The following is an 18476-nucleotide window of genomic DNA, read 5'->3' as shown; positions in this document are numbered from 1 at the left end:
TTCCACCACCATGTTTCCTTATCTTCTTTCCTCCTTCCAGATGACACACCAAACACCTTCCTACCTGTCTCCCTGATCACTTCTGCTGTAGTTTCCCAGTCATCTGGAAGTTCTTCCTGACCACCCAAAGCCTGTCTCAATTTCTGTCTGAATTCCTCACGACATTCTTCCTTTTGCAACTTCCACCACTTGGTCTTCTTTTCTGTCTTTCCTCTCCTCTGACAGTACCACTCCTTTTGTATTTGTCACTGCCATCCCATACTAAATAGGTTGCATATTTTTTATATAGAGTAGAATTCTCAGTTCCTGACAACCTCTGATGTCTTCATCTAAGAGGAAAAAGCTAAGAGTGGATTTTCAGTTCCTGCTGCTTCCTGGCCTCAGTGAGCGAGGGGAGTGCCCAGGAATGTCTCACATCTGTGGTAAATACTTGGCCTGCCATAGCTGTGAGAGGGCAACACTTAAAAAGAGGAAAGAAGTGAGAGATCATTTTTTATGCCTCTCCACACAGCTGTAGAGGTGGAAAAATGTACCTAATGCACTCTGCTCAACTTGCTCTGGTGTGTGTTTGTGTGAAAAATGTCTGAAGCTCCACGTTGGCTGCTGTTAACTTTGAACATCACTATTTCCATTCACTCCCCTCTGTGAAAAACAGTCTATTACTCTTTTTAACCTTAGCGGAGACCTGCTGAGCCAACACGCTGTGCTAACAAACACACTGGAGCTTGAGAGATGCCCAATATAAGCACAAAATCTATTGAAGCACATTGTAAGTGCAGAATCAAATTTGAGAGCATAATCCCGGCAATGTGTGTTCCTGTTTCTGAGCCTGTGCTCTCAGACTTCTCCTTTCAGTTTTGTGTGAACATTCTGCCGGTGCCAAAAGTTTTGAAAAGTTTAAAAAAATATACAGTTTGTAAGACTGGCTCACTCTAAAGTTATGATGTGCAAGCTGTCTAGTGCTTGAAATGTGCGCTAGTGCAGTAGCAATGCAGTATTTTTAACTCTCCACCAGCCTCAGAAAGTCAAACATGCATTTTTCTTATCTGCCACTAGGTGTCACATTGTCGCTCCCTCTTTACTGCTCCATAGGATGTGGATATAAAGAGGAATCCGAAAGCAGCTTGTGTATTGTCTCATACTTGGTACTTCATACCATACTGTGCCAGATAAATAATTATAACCTGCTTTATATAGTACAATAATTACTCATAAATCAGTTAAACATGGTGTAAATATTTTTAATTGTAAACTTATGTGTCGTCATGATTTCACTGCATTGCAGATACAGATACATTCTTTTTGCCTCACTACAAGTATTGTTTAACTTAAGTTACTTTTCAGAATCAAAGGAATAAAACTAAATACTGTCATAAGACTTTACTGATTTCTGCTGGGAAATTCACAAGCTACCCAGCAGCATCTAAATTACTTCAAGATATTAGCAACTCCAAATAAACTTAAGATAATATGAGATGGAACAGTGATACCTGCAATATTTATCCAATTTGATGAAAAGTGAAAGTAAAATTAAGATAAAAAATGTAGTTATGTGCTGTAAACAGCTTCAAAATATTTTGCATTCTCTCCTTTTTCTCAGTTTGCAGCGGTTTTTCATTGTGAACAAAATGTCCAAAATGTCCCTAATTTTTAAATCAGATTATGGGATGCTGGGTGTAGGAGGCTATATACTCTATATGCAACAATCTGAGACATGCGGCATCAGGAGATACATTAAACAAACTAAGTAGTCACGGTCTGGAGCGTCCACTCAGTCTGAAACAGGGCATATTAATGTTACAGATGACACAGTTAAAGAGTGGAACTGCTGAGGAGCTTAAGTCAAGCTACATGTATATCTGTGTCCTCCCCTACTGCTCTGTTAACTGGTCCGGTCATTTAGAGATAACTGCAGGTAACAGTTTGGTTCATGTCAAACTTTGCCGGTACATGGTTTAGCCTATTTGTTGGTGGATGGGTCATTTAGTGCTGTTGCTGACTATATGGATGTGTTTCTGAAATTTAGATCCTGTCTCCATGTTCAGATATTTAAAATAAGCGAAGTGACACTGCTCTAAGTGTAACTTTGTTATCAATGGCTCAGTGTTTTGAATATGTATTCTGGATTGTTATTCACGTTGGCGCTAATGACTCCCGACTTCACCAGTCGGATGTCACTAAAATTAATGTTGAGTCGGTGTGTAACTTCGCTAAGACAATGTCGGACTCCATAGTTTTCTCTGGACCCCTACCCAATGTGACCAGTGATGACATGTTTAGCCGTATTTCATCATTTAACTGCTGGTTGTCTAGGTGGTGCTTAAAAAAATAAAATGGGCTTCATAGACAACTGGAAAACATTTTGGGGAAAACCTGGTCTGATTAGCAGAGATGGCATCCATCCCACTTTGGGTGGTGCGGCTCTCTTATCTAAAAATCTGGATGAGTTTGTTTTACAACCTAAATTATGACAACCCAGAGTTGAGTCCAGGATGCAGGGTCGCAGTCTTAAACACCTCTCCGCATCTCTTTGCAGTTGCTACCCACCCAAAACTCCCAGTAGCCCATAGAGACTGTGTCTGCCCCCCGGCCACCTAAATTATATAAATCAAAAATCAACTCAAGAGGAGTTATTCATAAGAACCTAATTAAAATGAAGACTAGTCCTCTTAAACAGCCTTAAAGTTGTAGAGTGCATTTCTATGCATTAGAGCATGCTCAAATCGCTTTGACACTATTTGTTCATTCACTCATTAGCACTCCCAACCATTCACACACCGGTAATATCGCCGGGACCAGTGTCTTGCTCAAGGACACTTAGACACATGGACTGGAGAAGCCAGGAGTCAGACCACTAACCTTCTGGCTAGGAGACAACCCAGTTTACCTCCTGAGCCACAGCCACAGAACAAAATAACAGGACAATCAAATGTGGTCTATTAAATATCAGATCTCTCTCATCTAAATCTCTGTTAGTGAATGATTTGATAAGTGAACATCACATTTATTTATTGTGTCTGACTGAAACGTGGTTACAGCAGGAAGAATATGTCAGTCTAAATGAATCCACCCAACGTAGTCACAGTAACTGTCACATCCCTCGAAGGACAGGCTGAGGTGGAGGTGTGGCAGCAATTTTCGCATCAGGATTATTTATTCACCCCAGCACTCCTAAACATGGTTATAACTCATTTGAAAGCCTCACTCTGAGTCTCTCACACCCAAAGTGGAAAACTGGAAAGCCATGCCAGGCCCGCTCGATGCGACTCGCCTCTCTTCCCCTTTCTCTCTCCCATTCTCTCATCCTGCAGGCTCGGTGACACAGCAGAGGCACCTCACCTCAATCAGCAGCTTGCTGGGTGTGGTGCACAGCGGGGGCTCATTCCCGCTGATTAAGCAGAGCCTATTCAACGCGCTGGCAGACGCTCCATCCTCGCCAGATCATTGACTGATCACTGACACAGTGAGACTGATGCTACTCTGCTTCCCTGACGGCGTTTGCTAATCATCCTGGTTCCTGCTGCTCGCTTGTCTACTCACCTGTTGTCCTGGTCTTCTCAGTCTCCCTTACTCAACCCTGGTTTGGACCTCGTTAACCTATTGACTTTGTCTTTTTCACTGTTAAAGACACACTCTCACTCACTCACCTGTCTACTCACCTGCTCCTCTGATCCTCCTGGTTCCTACCGCTCGTCTTCCTGCTCACCTGCCCGTCCTGGTCTTCTCAGCCTCCATTACTCAGCCCTGGTTTGGACTTCATTAAGCAATTGACTTTGTCCTTTTCACTGTATAATATAGCAATAAAGACTCTCAATAGCGCTTGAGTTTGCACCCTGAGTCCTCATTCTCTCTCTCTCACCCCCTGGTGAGGGACCCCTGACCGTAACAAGCCTATTCTGTTTGTTATTGTATACCGTCCTAGCAATAAAGACTCTCAATAGCGCTTGAGTTTGCACCCTGAGTCCTCATTCTCTCTCTCTCACCCCCTGGTGAGGGACCCCTGACCGTAACAAGCCTATTCTGTTTGTTATTGTATACCGTCCACCTGCTCCTTATTCAGAGTTTTTAAGTGAATTCTCAGACTTTCTGTCTGATTTAGTGCTTAGTACAGATAAAATAATCGTAGTAGGCGACTTTAATATTCATGTAGATGCTGACAATGACAGCCTCAACAATGCATTCTGTTCATTATTAGACTCAGTTGGCTTCTCTCAAACTGTAAATAAACCCACTCACTGTTTTAATCACACCCTTGATCTTGTTCTGACATATGGCATCAAAACTGAACACTTAATAGTTTCCCCCTCCCAAACCCTTTTCTGTCTATTTTCTAATAACTTTTGAATTTACACTAATGGATTATACTCTATGTGGGAAACAATTCCACTACAGTAGATGTCTATCTGACAATGCTGTTAGCAAATTTAAGGAAACGTGCAGTTTGCACTGGTGCAAAGTTGTATCAGCAGAGCAGAGGTGGTGTTAGGAGGTGAAGGAGCTGCAGGGTGTGTGAGGTTATTTAGAGTCCTATACACTCACAGTTTGGTAAACTACTCTGGGTCAGGAATGTGTTATGCTGTTAGCATTCATCTTGTGCAGAAGAAACGCAGCTTTGGCAGAAAAACTGGTTCAACAGGTGAAGGGTTATAGCTCTTTATGTATGTTCTCTGTCAATGTCAGATTCATTGTGTAGACCTACAGACTGGTATGCTCTGTACTGGTTTGCATGAATGGGTGTGACTGTGTAAATGTTCTCATCTTGCACATACATACGTTTGCTGCTTATTTAGTAACATGCAGGTAGGCTGCTTGTGTGTGTGAGTATTTCATACACACATACATACACACACACACACACACACACACACATCCAACTATCTCTGTCCTAGTAGTGAACAACTGCAATTTTCTAACTCACCAAATTTGTGCATGCAGGAAAGCTGACAGCCCCTCCATGACGAGTAGGATGGCGACAGTGAGGGCTGCAAAGGCAGAGAAGACTATAGACAGACCGAAGAACCCGCCCCCGCTCCGGGAGGACAGACCCAGATGCATCACCATGGTCCAGAGCACCTCTGATAGCTCTGTGCACACAAAGATAACAACATTATAACCTGACATAAATGGACTGCACTTGCGTAGCATTTTTCTACCTTAATGGACAAAGTGTTTTACATTCACTCTCATTCACGCATTCACACACCAGTGATAGTGGAGCTGCTGTGCAAAGCGGCAGTCTGCCCACTGGGAGCAACTTGGGGGACAGCAGGAGCTGGGGACTAAACTGACAGCCTGCTGTGTCCTAAAAACAGCTGCCCATATTAAAGTATAAAGAATAATCCAGATTCCTTATCTGAGGGGCTAAGGAAAGAGGTTACTATATACTGTACAGACTGTAGAACTCCTTGGGACAAAATTTCAATTTTTGATATACATGTGAAGGACTTCTAAATCCAGTATTGTCCACCTGATGTACCTACTGTAGATGAATAGGGGACATAAATCATTATTTACAACCTCTTACAATAAATGTTTAAAAAATATGCATCATATAAGTGTGCATGTATGTGTTTATGCACGCTTGTACTCACGTGCATGAGCCAGGCTGAGGGCCCAGAGGCGCAGATATGAGGCAGTGTTGGAGATGCATCCCAGACAGTACTCAATGGTATGGATGGCCTGGTGGACAGCTACATCCCCAAAGTTAAACTGGTGGAGAGACAAGATGCTTAGAACACTAAGTGTTTGGTAACACTAAGTCCTCCTATTTAGCATTTACAAGCAGTATACAAAATAAATGGCTTATAACAGACACAGTATAAGCATTATTTAGGAGGGGAAGAGGGAGGACTCTGGCTGGAAACTGACTGAAAACTACATTCCAGCTGGTCGGTAGCCAGTGTCTAGGGGTGGCAGTGGCTGGGACTGTATTAATGTATTAGTGAATAACTCTAACTCCTCCTGTGGACACTCATAAGGGGATGCAGAAATATAAACAAATGATGAATGTGTAAACCACACCAGAAGTTATTACACTAGGTGTGATAATATAACATGGTCTTATAGGAGCAATTATAATTACTTACAAGTACTGAACACTTAGTATACCAAAAACAATGTATTAAACGTTTAGTGTATATGAGGCTTATAAAATAATAGGGGGACCTATAGCAAGATGTTACACACCTACACACATCTATTAATGGACACATTACACATTTTGTAAAAGCTTTAGTTAACCAGAAAAGTATCACTCAGTACTTTTGCATGCACACAAGCCAAACCAGATTACTCAGAGAAATTAGGTTAAGCAGGTAATCTGTACATGCACTGTAGTAAATTTATTACTGTAAATCCATGTGCACATGCAGTGAATCAAGCACCTAGCAGGGAGTCTCACCACATTTTAATCCCCAGGGCCTCAAGGCCCAAGTGAGGAAATGTCTTGTTCAAAGTTGCCTCAGTGGTGCCTTCAGTCCACAGACTTGTAGTTTATAGTTTACCCAAGCCTTCAGGGCACCACTCAGTGTGCTTCATCTTGGAATGATCTGCATCTTTTATTTGCAAACATACAGTATCTGTATTCTCTGTGATCATATCGGGACAATTAATCAGGTACTGAAGGGAGCTACATTTCCATTCGATTTTTTTAGTCTCCAGATTTGCTCCAAACACTGCAGCATCTCACTTTACAAATGAAGCTTTTCTTTTTAGTTTAGCTTTAACATAGATGACTTGTTTTTAAGTTCTCAATGCATGCTGATGTTTTAACTGTAAAAAATTAAATGAAAGTTTAAATACATTGAAACTATGTGTTTTAATCACACCGCCTGTAATGCAGGAAAAAAGACTAAAAGAATGTTCAGTATGTGTGACATGTAAAACAAGCACATAACCTTGTACTTAACACTGACATGGGATTATCGCTCAGCTCTGTTATTCAACATGTGGCCAGTGTATCAGTTGTACTGTTAATATGGCAAGAACAGTGGAAATGACTTGGAATGGAAAGTCGGCTATCATTTTAATGAGTGGCTGTCTTGATTTTTGACCCATGCCTGAGCCTTTGGCTCTGATTAGGCAGAAAACAAATAGTGAAGACGTCTGGCTTGTTTCTCCCCCCCGCAGGATCACGAAACAGGGACTTGTTTGTGCATTGTAAAACCAACAGAGTTCCCCCGTTCTCTCCATCCTGGAGCAAGACTGGCCTTTCCTGTGTAAAATGTGTTGGGGGGGGCATGGGAATCCATTGCTCTGCATTGCTCTACTTGGGTTTTCCTTGGCACTGGTCTGGTTTCCTCTTTCCATGCTTCTCTTTTGTCCTTTGGACGTGTGAAACAGAGTTCATGGAAGCAGCACTCATTGTTTCCATTCAAAGGGTCTCCCTCACAAGTGACTACTGAAAACACAGGCTAACATTCCATAATGGCACAATACACTGAGATACCACTGAACATTTCAACTCAGAGTCACAGTCACAGTGTACAAGATTGCAGACTTTGTGAGAGGGCATAGGTAAATGAACAGCTCAACAAAAAGGCAGTTTTCAGCATCCACAAACTACTTTGACTAATATACTGTAGAGCTGATACACAGGCAAAAGAAACCTCAGGTGTTATGTTTAAAATAGAGAATATTTCAGAAGGGCTATAATATTGGAGACAAGTCTGAGATAGTGACTTATTTTAGGGAATATTTCAAAAGCACTGAAAGGAATTTGTTGACTTTTGTATATGAATGTTAGAAGTAGCTGAAGAAGACTCAGGATATGGGAGTTTCCCAGTTCAAGCAATGTACTGAATGAGCTCGGGTGACCATTGCACATACTAGAGCACCATAATATGGTACTGGACATTCTTTACGAAGAATTAGTTGTGTTTGTCTTGTACTTTGGTGGCCAGATATATTCCTGGCATCTACATCCTAATTCTAACTTATCCTTTTGACCCTTCTCAGTCTTATGATTGGTTAATTGGCTTGCACTTGTCTCAGTCTCTCAGTGATTTGACTAGGACTAACGTCAGCCATGTGTGTATTTGTCTTAATCTCATGAGTGGTTTGACTTAGACTACATTCACACTGAGTCCAGAAAAACAGCGCCCTACTGGGTTTTAATGTAAGACGATATGTTGGTCAGGGGGGTGGTGTCATGATTCCGTTTCTTCTGCTTCCGGTATCATGCTTTTATTCTGACACCACTTCCTGTTACAGTGTCATTGCAGCTACGGACTCTTTACCCTAATCTGTGACAACTGTTTGCACCTGTTGACACCCCACCCACGAAGCTGCCAGATTGTTCTAACCCATGTTCAGACTTTCCAGCGGTTTTTTATTGTGCCTGTTATTCCAGCTCTGACCCCGGATTGCCTTGTGAGCACCGAGTACTGCCTAACCCTTCTGATTCTGTCTGTATTCTGTGCATCAACTTATGGACTTCCCTTATTGACTGTTCTTCTTGTGGATACCTTGGATGTGTGAATTTGCTGGCTCTGACCCTGGACTGGATTATCGACCTGAGTATTACATGTTGAATCAGACTCCTGCATTGTGTATCATTTGTTTCTGACCATTGCTCTGATTAAAAAGACAGTTCTGCTTTTACTCATTTGGCCTTCTAATTGAGTTCACCCTCGATATTATCAGCAGCTTAACACGCTGTCCCTGACAGGTGGGGAGTGTTGTAGGTGTGTACAATACAGCCACGTTGTGACAAGTTTATGTGACTCACGTTTCTAGACTGTGCATTTCCATTGTGTTTTGATGAGCAATGTTGCTAACATAGACTACTTTACTTTAACACCAATTCTACCACCAGTGTGTCGGCACTGATAGATGAAAACACAGTTTATAACCCAGTACTAACAAAAACGCAAGGTATGTTGTTATGGTGCATTAACTGGCCCAAATTTGGTGCTAACCACTGCACTATTGTGTCGCCCCTCTTTCTATTACTCTCTCTCCTCTATCTATTGTATACACACAACACGCACACACACCTACACACATGCACAGTACTTAAGTAAGGAATGCAGGGGGGTTTGGCCAGAGTTCAAAAGTGAAAGACCACTACTTGCTTTGAAGGCACAAACAGATAGATCAACAGGACAGAATCCAAACATAATAATAAGATACCAAAGTCTGGCTCTTACCGGCTCTTCCTCTGAGTGCTTGAAGGTAAACAAAAGTCAAAGTAAGTGTTAGCATTAGTGTACAGAATATCCTGGTAGTCACAAGCAGGTTTGTTTCTGAGGTTCCTGAGTATGTTTCACCTCTCATCCCAAAGGCTTATTCAGTTCTAATTGACTGGTTGGAAGTCCTGGAGTTGCTTACACCTCGAGAGCCAAAGAAGTCACATGTATGTCGTTGCCCCACACAGCTATCATGTACGTGATTAGAGTCACATGAGTCAAAAGCCATTTTCACACATGAACTCAGAACTATGTCTGTGGAATCAGGACTGGATTTTCTCCAGAGTTGCCTTATTGCACAAGTAACGCACAACAGGAGATAGTCCATGTCAGATGCACTGGAAAAACTCTGTATGGTTAATGTGAGAGGAGAGTGGCTGGGTAGAGCACGCAGGATGCTCAACATGATGCGGTCACCTAGCCAGTTTGTAATTTGGTCATAAACGACTGTGTCTCTTGTCATTCCTTATATTTGTCTGAGGATTCTGGCGCTAGTTTTTAAAAACAGATGTTCCTGAATCTCATTGTGCCTCTAGTCAGATATTTTCGTTGGCATCTTCATTGTAAATGGCAATTTTTCTTCAATATTGGAGGGTTTTTTTTCATCCAGTGATAGATCAAATTAAACTCTGGACCTCAGAGGCTGAAGGCATCCTGCAGGACTGTTTCACCCAGACAGACTGGGATGTGTTTAAAGCCGCAGCCACCTTGGAGGACTTTTCTGTCAGCGTACAGGATTATGCTGAGTATATGACCGGATACATTATTACCTGTATCGACAACATTGTGCCCACAATACAAGTCAGGAGGTTTCCCAACCAGAAGCCCTGGATAAACAGTCTCATGCATTCAGATCAGGCGATGAGACGGAGTACAAAGCTGCGAAGTACAGACTAAGGAAAGCCATCACAGCGGCCAAGAGGCAGTACAGAGAGAAGCTGAATGGCTTCTATTCTACTGCTGACTCCGGACGGGCCTGCAGCACATCACAGACTACAGGACCACCACCAGCATCATCAGCTCCACAGACAGCCTGCTGGATGACCTCAACACCTTTTTTGAGACCCACTTTGAGACCTCCAGCCACAGCACAGAGCGGAGGCACACACACACAACGAGACCACCCAACCCCCCACCTCCCCTCCACTAACTGTCTCACCAGGCCAGGTACGCACAGTCCTGAGAAAGATCAACCCCCGCAAAACGGCAGGACTGGACAACATCCCTGGGAGGGCTGTCAGGGCATGTGTCCGTGAGCTAGCTGATGTTCTCACCACCATCGTCAACCTTTCCCTCAACCAGAGCATTGTTCCCACTTGCTTTAAGACCACAAACATCGTCCCCCTTCCCAAGAAGAACCCAATCACCTGCCTGAATGACTACAGGCCAGTGGCACTCACTCCAATCATTATGAAGTGTTTTGAGAGAGTGGTGCTGGCCCACATCCAGAGCAGTATACCAGACACCCTGGATCCCCTGCAGAATGTCTACCAGCCCAACAGGGCCACCTCAGATGCTATTGCAGCTACCCTTCATTATTCCCTCTCCCACATGGAAAATGGAGACTCCTACATCAGGACAATCGTTATTGACTACAGCTCTGCCTTAAACACTGTCACCCCCCACAAACTCACCCACAAACTGTCCACACTGAGTCTGCAACCCACCCTCTGTGACTGGTTACTGGACTTTCTGCCTGGCCGGCCCCCCAACAACACTGCAGTGATAGGTTGCATCCCTGGCGGGGATGAAGCAGCCTACAGGAGGGGGTGGCCGGTCTGGTGTCTTCTTGTTGTATTTTTATTTGCTCCCCTCATTTGCTGCTTTAAAGTGCCTTAGAGTTGTGATTTTACTGCCTATTTAGATTTGTGTTATTGCTCATCTACTTTATATATATTTCACTTGCATTGTGTGGCATTCATGTGGACGGAAAAGTAAGAATTTCATTGTACAGGGAAACACGTTTCCTAATTGTGCATATGACAAACACTTTGACCATGACCTCTTGTGGATAAGGTTACATTATTCATGTGGATGTATCAAGCTTTATTAAACCTTTTAACCTACCTATCACTTGCTGTCTGGTGTTTGCTCCTGAGACGAGTTTTCAATCTAACCAATGACAGGTTATGTTCAGAAGGTTAAAAAAATAAAACTGGACTCAGATAAAACCATGGTATCCTATGATGTCATGTAACTCTTCACATGCATTCAGACCTCTGAGGCAGTCAAGAATGTAAGAAAATGACTACTACTACTACTACAAGACAGTACTCTATCCAACAGAGCCAACCTTACCCCAGGTTGCATACTGTAAGTGCTGTGCTTGAATTCCATCCCCTATTTAAAAAACAATAGGGTCCTATACAGACAGAAACATGAGTGTGCCATGGGTCCAGTATTTCCAATTATGGCCTATCTCTGCGTGGCTGAAGTAGAGAGCAGAGCCCTGAGCTCCTTCACTGGGACCACGCAGCCACTGGTTTAGATACATGAATGACACCTAGGTCAAAATTAAAATAAAGGAAGTAGAAGTGAACGCTTCCATTTCAAAACCCATCAGTGCAGTGGGCAGCAACATCACTTTCTCTTTGAATGTGTTTCAGAGGATATAGTCTGGTCTTCCTGGACTGTGTTGCATATCAAATAAAACAGAAACATCAACACTGTAATATACTGGGTATCCACACAGATCAATATTTACTTTGATTCTCAGCACCCAGCTGCCATAACAGGGCTTTGTCAAAAACCACATAAAGCTCAAGTTAAAATCCATTTAACACTCTTGTGGCAGAAGCTTGTCTACAATAAGGTTAAAACACCCAGACATAATCAGAAAATGAATTCAGTGCAGTATGGAATGCAAAGACTTGTTCATTGGAGAAACAAAACAACCACTTCCCAAGCACATAGCAAAACACAGAAGAGCCAGCCCCTCAGCACACCAGCATCTGAAGGACAATGGGCCTCATCTTCCTGGTGTGTCCCGCCCCATTGGCACTATTTGGCCCCTGTCGGTGACTTTTCAGCCAATTTGACATTGGCACATTGGGCCTCGTTAGTGAAAAAGAGACCACTCTGATTGGCTGTTCGGCTTACTGAATCAATGCATGAGAACATAACAGTTCGGGAAAACCCCTCCTCACTGTCGCTGTAATATCCATGATTTCACCCATTTAGTACAGTTTCTACTTGTTTTTCACCTCCACAACCTTCTTTCTTTTTCCACAATCAAAAGACCAAGGGCAGAGGACAACAGACTAGAAGCAGCTATAAACAGCTGTGTTGAACCAGAAGGTATTTCTGTCATGCAGGTGTAGAACATATGTGGTTGGCCATTGGCTGTAGTCTGCGTGGTGTGTTGAACTGTCACTTTTTCAGCCCGACTGGCCCAGACAAAACCGACATGAGGTGATGCAAAGGTTAGGCTTCATCGCTTTCATGACATTGGCACATTGGGCATTGGTGTGTCTCTGCCCTTAAATGCAGTCCTGACATCTCTCCCCAGGCGGTTTAACATCAGTTCACACCTTGACTCATGTCCCCAACAAAACATGATGTCCAGGTGGGACCTCAAAGGCCCTAAAGGTGTCAGTAACTGAGATTATAAAGGACTCCCCATCAGTCACTTTGACCTGAAGAAGACTTTGGGATGAGAGGAAAAATCTGGCAAAAGTCTAATAGCACTTTTGACAGCACCATAACTGGGAATACTGATATTCTCCACAGAAGGAAATGTCACTGAGATGCAACAGTGGCACTTACACACAACTGAAAAAATGAGAAAAGGCAGATTTTTCAATATACTAGAAACAAATACACCTGGGTCTTTCTGTAGTATTGAGTAGGTTGCCCACCCTGATACTCTTACAGCCACTTGTTGCTCCCAACTTTATGCAGTATTAAATTCCATAACACAGTTTATAAGTTATGCCAGATGGAATAGTAGAACCTCGAATAATGATGTCAAAATGCAGTCTTATGCTATTACAACATAAACACTTAAGAAATTTATTATGGAAGAGACACAGGACACACCAAACCTGCGAGTCACAGCTAGAAAAAAAACATGTGGTATTTTCAGAAATTAGAATTTACACATGCTGCTTCTCATAAAAACCAACTCACTGTTTATGTTCAAAAATGGAAAATCCATCTCTTATCTTCTCTCATCCTTCAAAGGCCTCCCTTTGTCACTGCCCACAGCTGTGCCCACATTATCCCCACCCCACTGTATGAGTGCTCTCTCATACAGTAAAGTACCACAGGTTGCTGGGGTGAACTCAACTACTGTCCTCTTTGAACTGATATAATTGAGTTATAAAGTAGACTAAGTTTGTCAACAAGCTCAAATACAACTGACTGTAGTGCAACAAAAAATATTTCAAAAGCAATTCCCACCCTACAGAACCCTAAAAGTCAAAGAGTAGATGCATCAGTTGAGAAGAACCAGAGCAGATTCACATTTTGCTGGTTTGTTCAGTCCTTTTTTAGCTACATCATTGGATACACAGCAGCACAGGAGCAACAGCAACATAAGACCCCAATCTATTAAAATGACAAAGCTAACCGTGATGGAAGTAATAGAATTGGACAGCAGTGCCATGGTGGACAGCACAATGCATTGGTTAGTGCTAATGCTGAGTAGACTCAGAAATTCCTGTTTGGGCAAAGCTCTCCTTAGTATTAAGCTGTGCTCCACATGTAGTGCTGAAAAAGCAGTCAACACCAATTTTGATATTTTCAGTATCAAATATTTATGTGTGTCTCTATGATGAAAATTTCCTTATTTTCCCCATGTTATATCGTTTTGGACTCGCATGTGACCTCAGAAGCTAAGCAGGGTTGGGCCCACTTCTATGGAATGTAGCCACACTATGTCTAACTGTGGACTGATGAATATCTAACGTATTTGAGATGACTCTGACGCTTTCCAGTTACATGCAACTCAACAACTCTTGATAGTAGGTCTTGTGAATCTCATTTTTGCAAGGCACGGCTCACATCAGCTGATGCCGCTTGTGAATAGCACGCTGACACTGTTTTGAATGTTTTTATAAGTCAAGGTAGTTCTAAACCACACCCCCATTCTTGTTTTATTGATTGGAATCCAGGTTTGCTAAAACCTGACTTGAGTGTTGCCATTACTTTTTCCACCATCACTTTGTATGTTAGATAGGTGTGTTCAATAAAGACATGAAACATCATGCATTTTTGTGTTTGATCAGCTTAGAAATATTGTTTGTTGATATTTGATCACATTTTATGACCACTTTATGCAGAAAACCAGGAAATTGTAAAAAGTGCCATTACTTTTTATTGCAACTGTATATTTAAATTTTTTTTAAGAATTCTGAGTGAAAATAATCTTTTTTGCTATAGCTAGTTCTGAGTCAAACTCATGTTTTGAGGTCATATTTCTTAGTTTTCAGCAACCCACTAACTATTCAAAAATGTAAATAAAACAAACTTAAGGGGTTGAATTTTGAAGTTGAATCTGAGTTTCATGCTGTTTAATGGACTAACCTCATCTCCCTCCTCTGAATGCTGGGAGAGCTGGTCGTGGTCCATGATGCCAGCCTCATCCTCCGTGGGCCCGTTGCCCACCCGCACCCCTCCAAACTTCTGCGTGCCCTGTTGGGTGAGTCCGGTGCATGATGAGGACACGCCTGTTTGCTCTAAAGACTGCTCTAGATTCTCTGCAGGGGTTTCTTCCCTCTTCTGGGACTAGATACAAAAGCCACAAGAGCTGTGTCTAGCTTAAAGCAAGCCTCAGGTTGAACACTTTCTTTTAATTTCCTACTTTTTTTTTTTTTTTTTACTAGAAGAGGGCATCCAGCACCGTGAGTGGAGGCTTTCATGTCAAAATGATATATATCCAACACTTGTCCAGCAATACATCTGACTTTTAATAAATAAAAGGTAACAAAAACTTTAAGTCCTCAATGATACAGTGAGGTACTGGAATCTAGACTACCTTACAATATCATTTTTATAGACTAAACCACTAAGTTATTAGACTGGGAGATCTGATTGGACTGGGAGATCCAATTATTTATTGGAGGGCAAAATGATCTCACTCATGTCCTGTTCATTCACTGAACTACCATACCATCAATATCCTTAGCCACATGGTTCTTTTGTTACTTGTTTACTGTAGCTTTGATGCATTTTTCAGTAAGATAATTAGCACTGGTGATTAATCTGACCCTGGAATGTGTCTAACTAAGTCATTTGGAAAACATTCTTTTGATATTGCATTAATACAGCTTTGATACTTTAAATGGAACTAGCACATTGCATTGCATGATATGCTTGCCATGCACATGTTTCATGCTCATCAAAACACTGATGGCAGGAAACTAAGTACAAAAGCTGCAAACATGGTAAGCAATTTTATATAGGAGCTCTATAATATACAACAAAGGGTGGCTAGTAAAGTTAATGTTGAATCTTCTCCACAATGAAAATGAGACAAAAATGAAATAAAAACTAAGCTTTCCAAACAAAAACTACAACAAAATGTATTTGTTGACACTTTCATCAACAAACAATACTTTCAAGATAATGTGAAAGCTGGCCAAATGGATTAACTATTCATTGAAAACCCTATTCAATCAAAGTTCCTCATACATCTGCAGAATCATACATTGTATAACCCTAACTAGTAAAACAGTATCTTCGCCAGCCCAAACATCTCTTTTTCAGATAGTGATTCAGCTGGTTGACCTGCAGTATCAAGACCTAATAAGTATTATCTTGCATTTTAGTAGTCATTTCTGCAAGTAACGTTAGCTAATGTTTGCTCTTGAAAGGAAAAATCAGAACTGGATTAATAAACTATATTTATCTATGATGCATGCAAATTTGCTAACAACAAAACAGTTGGCACAAACCATAAAAACACTAACTATATCAAGGACTGCAAATGAATAGATGAATTAAAAGGTTTAGATGCTTCCAAGACCTAAAATTTCAAAATGCATCAATAAATATTTCAGTTGCCAAAACCAAAATTAGGGGCCAAAATTAATTCCGGTACTCTAGCACTGTATTTACATGTGCCACTTATCAATACACAGTAAAACTTGCCCAAAGTTCATATTTCATTTGAACACCCTGTTTACTTCTGTTCTGAACTGCTGTTATAGACATGAGTGCAATTCTATGTAACTGGTGCCATTCTTCATTCTTTGATGTTTACCACAACCAGGGAAGGCAATGAAAGTTACAGTATATGGTAAGATGGAGGTAACAAACATTTGTTGGATAGATACCATTTTGGAACAAACCTGTTAAATCTACAGGGAAACAGCAGAATAAAATGGCAGATCATAAGCTGCTAGGGGATATCAATCTGTGAAGAATTTCTTACAAATTTAGCACCAAAATATCAGCGTTTCCAAGGCAAGCTTTAAGCATTTTTAATGGCAACACAACCAACCACATTACACAATACAATGTGCACTGACATAAATGGCAGAATAGGAGTGAAAAAAGTTATATCAAAGATTATAATTGTTATTTATCAAAGGTGTCAGTATTGTTGTACTGTAGGTGGGGTCAGATCCACATACCAGGTGCTTTTTCCATAGGTGCTGACGCCGCAGCACCATAGTTTTCACAATCAGCATACAGGGTACACATGCAAGGGCAATCAGCACCAACAAAACCTGGATCCCCATCTACAGATTCAAAAACAGAGAGGTTAACATGATGTTGGCAATGTGTAACAGTGATCATTTCTTTGTTGTTTCAATCTAACAACAATAATATGCTGATTTCAGAACATATAGTATGTATCAGTAAACCATGAATAAAGGCTGAGTAATTAACTCTACACCTAAAGTATACTAACTCAGGTTGTTGAAAGGGGAACAGAAGTGTTTGCAATAATATTTTCTGTGGCTTCAATCTAAAGCTTCATCTGGGAACAAGAGCAAGAACACTAACTGCAGCAAATGTCAGTATATTGTTAGTCTGACTAAACAGACGTCGTCCTTTGGGATAAACTTATTATTTCAAATGAAAAAAGGCCTGGGCAATGGAAATGATAGAAATACTAAATGTAAGCGAAAACATTCCTTTGTTATTATGTATAATGAGTATCTTTGATATTCTCTTGATAAGGTTATTTGCTTGATGAAGTACCAAAGGCCAATCTCATTATAAAAACAATGCTATTTCTAACCAAATATAAGAACAGACAGCTCAATTGCCAACACAGGCACAGCTCATCTCACATGCCAGACAGATGGAAGAGATGAGCAACTAAGCTGTCAACACAGAAAGCAACAGCTCAATATGAGGCTATCAAAAAACAGGGCTAAGTGACTTAGGCTTCATTCAAATTACATGCTGAAGTGGTCAAAATTACATTTTTCCCTCCAAGTGACTTTGAATTCAGCACTATGACCATCACTGAGACCAACAAGCTCATATACACCACAGCAACTGTGATCATAGGGAGCAGTATCCTCCATGGAGAAGGAGGTTGGAGACCAAGATCAAGGCAGCAAGGAAAGAAGTTAGCCAGCTATTGGAATTACAGAAAGGCATGGTGAAGAAAGGGGTACAACACACTGTCCATACCTGAGGCCTTGGAGACTGCCAAGCAAAGGCTCACAGCCCTGGCCACCCAGTTGAAGAGGTACACCAGAGAAGTGGAAGCCAGGAGAATAAATCGAATGTTCTCCACTGCGCCATCCAAGGTGTATTCTCAGGGGCAGGGTAATAACATGAGAGCAGACCCACCAGCTGCTCTGTCCCCGCTGCTGTTCTGCATAGGGCTGGACCCCCTCAGGCAGATCATCACCAAGAGTGGTTACGGATACTGACTACGGAATGGAACAACCATCAGCCACCTCCTCTACATGGATGACATCAAGCTGTATGCCAGGAGTGAACGAGACATCAACTCACTCATCCACACCACTAGGATCTACAGCCAGGACATCGGAATGTCATTCGGACTGGATAAGTGTGGTCAAATGGTAACAAGGAGAGGGAAGGTAGTCAGAACTGAGGGGACTGTACTACCAGAAGGCAACATAGCAGATGTTGAGGGCAGCTACAAGTACCTTGGGGTCCTGCAGGCAAATGGGAACCCCAAAGAGGCCACAAGGAAAGCAGCAACTACCGAGTACCTGCAGAGAGTAAGTCCCGAGAAGTCAGCTGAATGGAAAGAACAAAGTCCGGTTGATTAACACCTACGCCCTGCCGGTCATCAAGTACCCCGCTGGCATAATAAGCTGGCTGAAAGAGGAGACAGAGGACACTGACATCAAC

At 41.8% G+C, this 18476-nt stretch overlaps 1 protein-coding gene across 1 annotated transcript in view; it reads right to left on the bottom strand.

The window, feature by feature from the left end:
• The window catches only part of atp6v0a1b (ATPase H+ transporting V0 subunit a1b), a 41008-nt gene that overhangs the window by 5092 nt on the left and 17440 nt on the right, over window positions 1–18476 (bottom strand). The window contains exons 17-21 of the mRNA XM_020611736.1: window positions 16766–16873; window positions 14715–14915; window positions 9150–9167; window positions 5592–5709; window positions 4919–5084 (exon numbers count right to left, since the gene is read on the bottom strand). Coding sequence (XP_020467392.1) covers window positions 4919–5084; window positions 5592–5709; window positions 9150–9167; window positions 14715–14915; window positions 16766–16873 — 611 coding nt within the window. The remainder of the gene's footprint in view (window positions 1–4918; window positions 5085–5591; window positions 5710–9149; window positions 9168–14714; window positions 14916–16765; window positions 16874–18476) is intronic.

This window comes from Monopterus albus, unplaced genomic scaffold (genome assembly GCF_001952655.1).
Source record: "Monopterus albus unplaced genomic scaffold, M_albus_1.0 scaffold117.1, whole genome shotgun sequence".
In the NCBI taxonomy this organism is placed as follows: Eukaryota; Metazoa; Chordata; class Actinopteri; order Synbranchiformes; family Synbranchidae; genus Monopterus; species Monopterus albus.
The sequence above is the reverse complement of the archived record's forward strand: the minus strand, read 5'-3'. Positions and strand labels throughout refer to the sequence as shown.